Here is a 12,435-nt window from a genome sequence, read left to right on the forward strand (position 1 = left end):
TTCCACAATACTCTCACAAAAGCCATGAAAAATAGCAGACATGCATCTTTGAAAAGTAGCAGGAGCATTACATAAACCAAAAGGCATACGCCTATAAGCATAAGTTCCATAGGGACAAGTAAAAGTGGTTTTCTCTTGATCTTTAGTTTTAACTACAATTTGTGAAATCCCATAATTACCATCAAGAAAGCAAAAATGAGTATTTTTAGACAATCTTTCTAGCATTTGATCAATAAATGGTAAAGGGTAATGATCTTTCTTAGTAACTTTATTAACTTTTCGAAAATCAATGCACATTCTATACCCTACAACTACTCTTTGAGGGATGAGCTCATCATTATCATTAGGCACAACAGTCATTCCTCCTTTCTTGGGAACGCAATGCACAGGACTAACCCATCTACTATCAGCAATAGGATATATAATACCAGCTTCAAGAAGTTTTAATACCTCATTCCTTACCACCTCCTTCATCTTCGGAATTAGACGACGCTAATGTTCAACAACAGGCTTTGCATCATCTTCCATATTAATAGCATGTTGGCAAATAGAAGGAGAAATCCCCTTCAAATCATCAAGAGTGTAGCCAATAGCTCCTCGGTGTTTCTTCAATATTTCCAATAACCTTTCTTCCTCAATCTCTGAAAGCTTAGAACTAATAATAACAGGATATATTTTCTTATCATCAATATGAGCATATTTAAGATTATCAGGCAAAGGCTTTAAATCAAAAACAGGATCTTCCTTTGGTGGCGGTGTTGTACCCAAATCTTCCACCGGTAAATCATGCTTGAGAATAGGTTGGCGAAGAAAAATTTCCTCAAGCTCATCTCTTTCTTTCCTAAAAACTTCACTCTCGCTATTCTCCAAATGTTGCTGCAAAGGATTATTAGGAACAAGAACAATAGATGCACACTGCTCCATTTTAAAATCATCACTAGGCAAATCAGCTTTATAAGGAGTTTTGGTAAATTTAGAGAAGTTAAACTCATAAGATTCACCAGCAAATTTAGTCAAAATTTTCTCTTTCTTGCAATCTATAATAGCTCCACAAGTATTTAGAAAAGGTCTACCAAAAATGATAGGACAATAATCACTAGCAGCAGAACCAAGTACCAAAAAGTCAGCAGGATATTTAATCTTACCACATAGAATTTCCACATCTCGAACAATACCAATTGGAGAAATAGTTTCTCTATTAGCCAGCTGAATAACCACATCAATATCTTCAAGTTCACAAGAATCAATTTCGTGCATAATCTCCGTGTAAAGCTCATAAGGAATAGCACTAACACTTGCACCAATATCACATAAACCATAATAGCAATGATCACCAATTCTAACAGATAGCATAGGAACACTAACTTGTTTGGGTTTGTTAGGATGTGAAACAATATTAGAAGCATCTTCACAGAAAATAATATGACCATCCTCCACATTTTCAGTCACAAGATCTTTAACTATTGCAACAGCAGGTTTAACTTTTATTTGTTCTTCAGGTTCTACAAGTTTCTTTTCACTTTTATGAACCGCACTATTTATAACAGAGTACTCCTTCATTTTAGCAGGGAAAGGAGTTTTTTCAATATAAGCTTCAGGAATAACATGATCAACAGTTTCAACTAGGATATTGGGTTTATGCTATTCTTCCAAAATGTGCATCGACTGGCAAGTCACTCTTTTTTCCAATGAAACCAAAATAATAATATAATTTCAATGTGAAGTTATAAAAAATACCTTCAGCTACTGGTGATTTTGACACTAATTACTTATTGAAACATGCTATAATCAATCTTCTATACTTGTGGATATCGGAGATAGATGTTTGTAAAGACAACTGATGTCGTTACATATTTGCCATCCAAACCACAACTCACTAATAATACCTCCCCTTCAATTCGTAATGAGACTCAAGGAATCAACGAGGTGGGACAAAACTCCAAAAAAAATGAGAGATGGATGGAGCTCTTGTATCCTTCACCCGTGCTTCTCCATGGCACCTTCCACCACTCTTCACAAAACTAGGAAAGAATATGACGAACATTGGGAATATGTGGCAAGAGCGGCCAGTGAAAGGCAAAGTAGGAGAAAGCTCGCCGCTATAGTCATCTAGCAATGAAAACTGGGAGACCTAATGGGTAAAGGTGCAATGAGAGTGAGGATGCAACTAGGCGAATTGAGGATGGGGATTTCTTATCCATATCAGGGTACAATTTAGGTGGTCTTTGGTAGTCTAGCCGAAAAGCACATCACATAGAGTCTCGATCGCATATGTCGAGTGCTCATTTCAATAGTTGTCTTAATGTGCTATTACATTGTAGTAGGCTTAAATAAAGCTATATGTGATAATTACATTAGAGATGGTGTGTGTGAACGGAAAATCTTTGTTAAGCTTTTATGTACTATGTCAACAATAAGTTCTATGTATTTTTTTCATCGAGAGTTAACCATCATTCCTCACTATAACTGCATATGCAACGCCTCGCGCAAGAACTCCCCGATGCCCTTCCTCTACGGGAAGCACAACTACAATAATTTCTTGATTCTTCCGAAAAATACAACATTATTTAGTAGATGGGTAAGTGGGAAAAAATTATCACACCGTAAGGATGAACAAATACATACTTTCTTTGTAGTAAAACTATATATTTATTAGTGCCTCATAAGCATGCATGATGATATTTCCATATATAAAGGCGAAATCAAGTACCTAGAATAAATACATGACACGATTAAACAACATATGATCACAACCATACATTCAGTAAATACTAGATAGGCTTGATGAAGAGACTCTCAATAGTGCACCCGATGTGTGTGCTGTGTGTGTACACATCATTCCTGTTGCCATAAAAAAATGTTGTACTAATAGCTAAGCTAATAAATTGTTGTAATGCTGGGAGAAGAGCATGATTTTTGAAGCGGGCTTGGTTCAGGGTCCTCCATTCCTGTTCCATCAATGCATCAATTCTTGTAATGGCCACCTCACTTGTGACACAATGCTCACTTATGTAACGCTCCACGGTGCTTGGAAGATCGCCCTTGCACTTCCGACGCTGTATGATTGCATCAACACTCACGTTTAGATTATATAATTATGTATCACATTAAAGTAATAATCTTGCACACATGTGTAGCAGTTGTAACAGTAAAATCACTACCTCTCTTTTAATATGTAATATGTTATGCAAAATCTAGAAATTGAGTTAAGAGTAGCATTGCAAAAATGAAATTATTATAAATAAGTCTAAATTTTGATTTGATAATATTTTTGTTTCATGTAACTCAAATTTTATTCAAATTGTTTCTCAAGATTAAATATCAACTTGCTTGAACCTCATATTTATGTGAATAAAATGAGTAACATGCCATACATTAATTATCTAGAAATATCATATATACCTCAAATGCACCAATGTCATTCATGAAACGGGAAATCTTTCCTACTGCTATGATGACATCCGGGACACTTGCTGCCCACTCGAGTGCTGGCTTCATCATTTGGTCATTCATGCATGTCATCATACTCACACATATTGCCGGCACGCCTATGTTCAGGCTAGTTAACTTCACATGATCCACAAAACTTGGCTTGTGATTCTGGTGTGACCATTCCGCTTCATGAAGATAACCCATCACATTATTTTGGACCTGCGTGTCCAGCCAATGAATATTAATAAAAAAAATTATAGGTAGTAAGATTTGTTATTCACTACATATGTGTGTGCTTACATGATTTACATTATATATTCAGTACAAATCAAATTATTATTATTATTTTACTTTGACTACTACTCACTCTAGTTTATAGAAGCATTAATTTTAAAAAATCTTTTTCAAATTCCTAAGGCATCAATTTAATGCTTTCAGAAGTATCTTAATCCGTCTATCCGGAATTACTTGTTACAAATTTGTTAAGATTTGTATGTATCTATCTAGACAAATCTATGGCATTTAATTTGGGACTGAGGGAGTATTAGATGTGTTCTGGACATGTTTTTCCAAAAAAAAAAACACTTGTCCAACATGATATATTTATTAGATTTCAATAATAATATTGAGTATGTCCATAGACATATTTTAGACCACATAAATTCCCAAATTAAATATCAATATTTTTCAAGACTAAAGGCATTATATAAAAAAATGTTTATTTTGTAGGCAATAATATTTTCAACTAAGATATTCTTATAGTCCAATTTATAATTTTATATTGACATGAAATTAGAAAATGTAAATAATGAAAGATACTTATTAGATAACATGTCAATCTTGAAACTATCATGGATTTATATCGAGTGAGTACAATTATTGCAGAGCTTATGTATATGTTGAGGCAACAAGATATATGGTAATATACACAAATATTAAATATATATTACCGCTCTCTTGAGATGTGCAATATCATAGTTAATATTGATTGGCATTTCAACCTCAATATTCTGGAATGTCCTTAACATCTCCATATAGAACTTTTTCAGGTACTTCGGCAGAATAGAAATAGCGCTATGATCCCATCTACAAGGTGAATTGCATTTGACACAAGATTCGTTAGATCAATGATTTGTTGCTGCATGATAATCAAATTACTTTCTTATCTTTGTTTAAACCAGATTTCATCAAGAAGAGATCAATGTTCCAGTTATTGACAGATCACTCGTTAAGAATTCTATCTGTGGCTAATTTCTCTAGGATGACTCTTTGATGCTAATATAGATGTATCTAGACACATTTTAGTTGTAGATACATCCATTTGAACAACAAGTAATATGGATCGGTGGGAGTACAATATTTGTTGTTCTTCCTGCATCTTGGATATAACTTTTCTATTTTTACCATTTACTTCTTACGACAACATATCTATATGTTCCAAGAATCAATATAATAAGGTAAAATACAACCATGTAACACTACAACAACAAAATATGCATCACATTAATAGTGGAATAATCCTTTGAAATGGCAAAGAACACATACTCGTGTCAAGCCTTTAAAAATGGAAATATATAATTGTGAGGTTGTAGGTAACTGAATTTTTTATTTTATACTCACGCATATTAAGCATCCAGATCATTTAATTTGGGCTTTGGCACTACTAATTCAGCATTCGAGTAGAGAAGCCACATTTTCTCTCGCCTCTTACTGTACGAGATTCTCACACTATTCATAGTGGGAGTAATTTAGTTGATAATATGTAACCACATGCAATACTAACTAGGCATTTTAATCGTATGGCATGCGATTAAATGTGGAGAGAGATTCTTGTGGTAACTAGTTATGTTACCATAATATCACATATTTCAAGATAAAATGAGTCTGCACCCTAGCAAATAAGACTTTGCATGATATCACCGGTATGTTGCTTTCAACTATAGAGATAGTAACATAGACTAGTGGCATATGCATGACACTAGTAAAATTTCAGCTGATATTTTTGCTGACCACCTAATCATCCCTGCTGGTTGAACTACATGTATATAGTAAAAATGTATATTTTTTTAGCTTAGCACACATGGTAGCAAATATAAGTTTGTTTTTCCTCAGAACTTCTATTCTATTTAGAGCGGCGTTTCCCATAAATTATATCAACTCCATTTGGGTGTGTGAATGCAACTGCTCCACTATGCACGTGACAATATGTGAGGTATGAACTAAATCATCTTGAGTACTATAAGTCGTTACTAGCTGGCACACACATGCTTATATCTGAGATATCATTCTCACCATTGTGAAAATCTTGGGGGATAGTATTATTTTTCACGATTAATTTCCTATGATTATGAATTCATGATATGGTATAAAATATATTACCTTACTAGATTAGGAATCTAAATAGGTAGGCCAATATATTCATAAATATGCAAAGCTCAATTAATCAAACCTTTGTATGGCTTCATGTAGCTTCCGACAATCCTCCAATGTGGCATGGTTATCATAGCTGTCATCTAATGTGGTAATTAGTACAATCATCTTTGTGATGATACTTCGGACAAACTCAAAGCCTATATCGTAGAACAACACAGAGGCCCAAGTGAATCCCTCCACCACACGATCTCGAATAAAGCTTAGCCGGATGCATCCAGAAAAATCTTTCCACCACCTGAGAATTAATTTTATGTTACTTGATGTAGTAATTTTTCGGAGTTAAATTATACTATATCTAGCCCTATTAAGCAATCAGTTTAATATTTACTCCATTATTGTACCATATATGTACTTTTCCTACCATGCACACATATATTTGCCTTTTAGTTCCAAAGAAATTCACTAAGATGGAGATTTGAGATCTATCTTTATTTGATGAATATCCAATAACAAGCAAAATTCATAGTGAAATAGAAGGAATGCATGAATATATGAACCAATGAACGATTATTCCTTTCTTAATTTCATCTTGTTGACTGGGAAAAAATAGCATACCTAGTTATAGCTTTTAGCTCCTTTAGGTGGACATGTTGCTGAAGGTTAAAATCTAGTTTTGCAAGCTCCAATAGAATTAAGTTATGATCCTCTTGTTCATACTCTAGGATATAATGCATCATTTCCACCCTCTTATTGGTCCTTGGTAGCGGTGTGCAAAGGGCTCGCTGGACTTGCTTATCTAATGGGAACTTGAGGCTGCCACTCATTAATTTAAGATGATGCCTGCTAAAATCCATTGCTTCTTCAAGTGTTTTCTCACCATGAACGAGCAGGTGAGTTGCATTGTATAAGCTTAATAGACCCTTAGGATCATTCATTATATCCCAGATGAAGCTGCCATCTTCACTTCTGAATTTATTGAAAACATCTACAAGCTCGAAAAAATCATGTTGCTAGCCATCACAAAGATAACAAGGTTTAAATTGTGGTATATATAATACCTAGTTTATGACATTATTATTTTCAAGAATAAGAAATTCAAGATTGTTAACCTAGTTAGCTATAATTATAAAAATACATCTTTATGATTTTCTGGCATTAAATTTTTCCCCAACAATTATGATATAAAAGTAAAGTTGGATACCTGGAGATACCCAATGTCCTTGCTCCCTAAGCAACCGAAACCGAAGAGAAACTTCATGCAAGTTGGAGTTAATGATTTCACTTTCCAATATTTGTATTAAAACCATGTTGATATGCTCTTCAAAGTGGTAATCGATTCCCAGATGTTGTAGTGTATCTAGTAAGAACATTCTCTCTGTCGTGTTTTTGCGAGTACTGAGCAATACACGGATATCTTCTTTTAGTTCATCAGCTCTATTTTTTATCCATTCCAAAGATCCCTAACATTCATGCATTTATAATTTAGATTAAACCATAATTGGGTTAGTTAAGTGCAAAGTTTTATTTACCACAACAAAAATTAGGGGAGGGGTGTGATATTAGTACTACAATTTATCAGGAGTGAAATAAATATGAGTAGATTACAATAGTATAGATAACCATATATTTATAATAGGAACACATAGCATCGAAAATATTATGGAGAACCTCGGTGTAGGTGCACATGATATCAACAAATTCTAATTATGCTAGTTAAATGTTTAATTTTTTGAAATACGTCACGCACGTACATATCACCTTGATATTTATTCGTGCAAAGCTTTAAGAAAAATAGATAGTATGATCTACACAAAATAGAGAAAACACAACTCTGTTACGCTGTGAATAGTATATGTCCACTCCTTATAGTGTGAACAATATAATTTATTATTTTTGTGTAGGTCACATACTTTTATATTTTAGGTTCAAACTTGGCATGCATATACCTGCATTCATTTTTTACACACATAATTTATGCCGTATTTTCCATTTTATTGATCAAAACGAGTTTTGGTGCAATCGGGAGCCAAAAATTCGTGACACATCTAACATACAATATATGGAACAAAATAAGGACCCATTTTAATTGTACATCAGTACTTGAATCCTTTAATCTTCGTGATAAAAATAAAGACCCTTTATATCTCATTATCTAACAATAACAACTGCAAGCTAGAGTTCTCAACTTCAGTTAAACTACATATGTTAGCCATCACGCCTTGCACTTAAAGGTGCATAATATGATAATTTAATCCTAATCATTAATTTGTCAATCATAAATTCGTTTGTTCAAATATGCTAAGTATAGCAAGATAACACATGAAATATTATTGACAGATTTAGTGGTCCCTCATTCCAAATCGGCACTGCCATACATGTTGTACATACACGTAAAAATATATTGTACATGTGCATATTACACCTTAATTACCATGTCGTACTATTAAATAAAAACATTATCAGATACATATATCACATCGACATTGAATTATATGCTTTAGATTACATATCCTTACTTAAGTAATCCTAATGATATTTCATCCGATGATATTTTACATGGGTTGTGTTACAAATGGTACAAATATAGTTTGTACAACTTACTTATCTGACTAACTATATGCATATTGTTTGTACTATGAAAATGGTATCTTCATGTGTGCTTCTAATAATTTTAGCAGCATTAGATAAATAATTAATATTTGAAATTCTATGATCTGCTAGAATTTATGCATAAAAACACACAAAATACACTGGTCGGTGCCTACTCTCTCTTTGTGACCAAAATAATTTAGAAGGCACATATATGAGTGTCTCAGCATCTCTAGCTTCACGTTCATATATACAATATAGTAACTCTTATTTTCTACTTTTGACATCGTAACCAATAAAAATAATGAAATTAATGGAGCCTTTTGTGTTTTCCGTTGGATGTTCAATTGTTAGCATGCGTAGGCCTATATAATACCCCTTGTACCTACTTAGATGATGTATTTTTTGTGGTTCACAACACACTTTTTGTTACTCAACTGATTGCCAAATTTGAACTTCCAAATTCGTCTGCACCATGTACCTATTTGTATTGATTAGAAGTACTATCTTTTAAAAGCATAATTAGAAGTACCAACTATATAAAAAAGATACTAGTATGGAAGACATATTGTGAAATCAAACATGATAAACTTGTGCCTATTGGGCGAATAGCGGGTGTGAGTGATACCCATTAATTTGACAGCTTGGGCCCATGTAACAAAGTGGTAGACCATTTCCCCTTTTCATTTCACCCTCTTTTCATTGATAATTAGTTATGTAATTTTTTCATCATATATAAAAATTGCAAGAACTAATACAATACTTATTGATTATTATGTTTGGTGTTGGAGCATTTATTATACACTTTTTTTTTTGCAAAACGTATATTTATAAACTTCACCTTTCATATCTTTCTTCGAATTTTATTAACTTTTGGAATTCGTAAGCCGGCCCACCAGAGTAGTCCACCTAGTATTTACGTGTTTTCCAAGTGGTCTGCCATTTCGCCTGTGGTGGTTGCGTCGTAAAAGTTGGTCTATAAATTTAACTAAATCGCATTGTTTGTTTACATATGTATCTCTTGACTTATGCTGTGTTTGGTTGCAATGAATTGGGCTCTGAATTGAATTGGCAATGGAAAACCAAATCAACCAATTCAATTCAATACCACAAATGTTGTTTGGATGCGCGTGGTATTCACATATAGAATCGAAGTTGCAATGGAATTCTAAAACTTGTTTGGATGTACAATGTGCGGAATTGAAAGTTTTTTGACTTTGAACAATATATATTGTGTAATCTGAATGAAAATAAACATGTATATCAGAATGTTTTAATATTATTTTTCACATAATCATGTTTCATTTCGAGATGAACAAAAAAATCAGAAAAATCAGAAAAAAGGATGTGACTGTGAGCCCGCAGCGGCGAGACCTAGGGCGGAGGTGGCCCGCGGCGGCGCGACCTAGGGCGGAGGAGGCCCGCGGCGGCGCGACCTAGGGCGGAGGAGGCCCGCGGCGGCGCGACCTAGGGCGGAGGAGGCCCGCGGCGGCGCGACCTAGGGCGGAGGAGGCCCGCGGCGGCGCGACCTAGGGCGGAGGAGGCCCACGGCGGCGCGACGGAGGGAGGAGCTCGCCCGCGGCTGCGCGACGGAGGGAGGAGCTCGCCCGCGGCCGTCGCTCGTCGGGGAATGGGACGGCGGGACAGAGGGAAGGCAGGGGCGGAAGGAGGCCAGAGGCGGAGTGGGAAGGGAGGCGGCGGCGGTACCTGGCGGCGCCGCCGTGGTCGCCTTCTCCAGCGCGGGGACGGGAGCGATGGGGCGTTTCTCGGGAGAGGCAGGGGAGCGAGCGACGGGCCGTTTCCGAGCGAATACGGAGGTCCAGGGCTCTGAATTGGCGAACAGGTAAGTTGGCCGTGCGGGGGGAGGCGCTCTGAATTGGTTTCCAAATCCACACTTCAATACTGAGTACAACCAAACACTAGAATTGAGGTTTCCAATTCCAAAAGGCCAATTCAGAGGCCAATTCAGTGCAACCAAACAGGGCATTAGTGAAAATGAATCCTCGAAAGGTGCCACTTACTAGTGAATACAGAGAAGCACACAGAAAGAGCAACATTGACGTCTATAGATGTATTATATTTACAAACAAAATCCTTGGTACAGTTTACATATAGAATACCAAATGGCCTCCAAATAATGTGCATGCATATATACCTGCAGGGGCAGCTGCTCGTGTGCAGCAAAGAAATCAATCCACGGCGAGGGTTCATAGGTGAACTCAGGAGTAGTAGCGACGCCTGACGCCATGTCAAGGTACGAGATATGGTACGTTGCCCTTTTGTGTCGAGGAGTTAGCTAGCTAGTCGAGTGTATTTGGGGACGAAGGAGAGTGAGGCCCCTTATATACATGTTCGATCGAGTGATAACGTCGTCATTGCGACCCGAATCTAGTGTATAGTAGCAGCCGGGCAAAAGGTTCTGTCTTCGCAACTTCCAGCTTACCCGGAGTGTCTCAAGTGTACTACATCGACGTTAAAAATGTTCTCTTCCCAACTTGCAGCTGATGGGCCTTTGCGGCTAAGCAGCCCAGTGGAATCGTGGTCAAAGCCAACAACGGTTAGATTGCATAGCAGCCGCTGCAGCTTTTCATTAGATTTCACCTGCTTCACATATAGTGCAGGTCCGCGATCTGAACCAAGCAACCGCGCTCCGCCATGGAATTAAACAAAGAAAAAGGAGAGAGATCGAAGACCATATACTAAGCAGCCTGTAGCACACATCCACATCCTATACCACTGCGTCACATACCGAGACAGTGACGCTGCACCATACTGATTCCCAGAGGGTTTTTTTTTACTCGGTTGAGAAAAACACTAGCGGATATATTTGTCGAAAATAGCGGTTATAATACCACTCGGAATTTGTTAAAAGAATTTGTAAATTTATCCATAATTTATAAATTTGAGAAAATTACGTAAATACCTATCTATTTCATTCGGTATAAAGTTTTCCTGATGATAACCGGAATAATAGATTTTTGGCGAGATTTCGAAATTCTCGGCGGAGAAAAAAAACCTGCTCTCAGAACACATGCCTTGCAACAGTTGTGGGATGCACAGGGACAAAAGAAATCACAAAAAATATTAGAAGGATAGACCATATAATACATGAAACTACTACTTCCTCCTTTCACTATATAAAACGTTTCCAAACGTGTTTTGCCTCTATGTCCTCCCTTGAGAGGCGGCGGCGGCCTAACTCCTCCCGATATCCACCTCCGTCGACCAGGACGTTGTCCTTGGTCCTCTCTCTCTCCGCTTGCCACTATGGTCCTGGTCCTCTCTCTCTCTCCGCTTGCCACTATGGCAGCGGCGGGGGGGGGGGGGAGTGGGGGGGACTCGTTCCGACGTTCTGGCCTAATAGTTAGGGTTAGGTTTTATCTGTTGTGGTGCGCCGTTGGGGTCTTGGGAGCGGCGTCTAGGAGAATAAATCTGCTTCAACTCTACTCTCACACTAGCGACAGCTGGGCGGCGCCTCAGAGTTGATGGCAATGTGTGTTCATCGATCCTTGAAATCAGCAACTTGGTCTTCTCGCCCTTTTTCAGATCTAACAAGATTAGTTTCTTGGTGTGTCGCTGACGTTTGTTTTTATCTGCGGCGACGTTGGCGGCAGGGGCGAGGTAGTTCTTCTGGAGCGAATATGTTAGTCCGGAGGTGGTGGATATGCCATTCTTCTCCAACTTTGTCGATGGGAAGTGTCGGATCTTGGTCCAAGACAGCACAGGGACGTCTCTCGGTCGACATGCCACATCGACTTGTGACTCGCTGCTTGCAGCAAGCCTCTTCATCGACTCACAAAACCTTGTTGGCGATGGTGGTTTTTTTGATATTGCAATGGTGGAGCCTCGACGTCTCTTCCGGTGCCCGTCTTAGCGGGTGCTGGAGTTGGGTGCCCGCCGCTGGCTGCGGTAGTTACAGGAAACCCTAGGGATCGTTTTATATTTGTCGATCTTTTAGGATTTCAGCTGCAACTTCAGGATAATTGTTTTATCTCGGTTTGTGTTTTAGTTTTCAAGTGTGTTTGCTTCATGTATCTTGAT

At 37.4% G+C, this 12,435-nt stretch overlaps 1 protein-coding gene across 1 annotated transcript; it reads right to left on the reverse strand.

The window, feature by feature from the left end:
- Positions 1–2,735: 2,735 nt before the first annotated feature.
- LOC127336999 (tau-cadinol synthase-like) lies at positions 2,736–10,690 on the reverse strand. Its single transcript, XM_051363863.2, has 7 exons — positions 10,550–10,690; positions 7,007–7,265; positions 6,421–6,790; positions 5,882–6,100; positions 4,383–4,518; positions 3,403–3,651; positions 2,736–3,056 (listed from the first exon to the last, which is right to left on the reverse strand). Exons 1-7 carry the CDS (start codon positions 10,640–10,642, stop codon positions 2,772–2,774), a joined length of 1,611 nt encoding a protein of 536 aa, XP_051219823.1. The 5' UTR covers positions 10,643–10,690; the 3' UTR covers positions 2,736–2,771.
- Between the last annotated feature and the right edge of the window lie 1,745 nt (positions 10,691–12,435).

This window comes from Lolium perenne, chromosome 2 (assembly GCF_019359855.2).
Source record: "Lolium perenne isolate Kyuss_39 chromosome 2, Kyuss_2.0, whole genome shotgun sequence".
NCBI classification, from domain to species: Eukaryota; Viridiplantae; Streptophyta; class Magnoliopsida; order Poales; family Poaceae; genus Lolium; species Lolium perenne.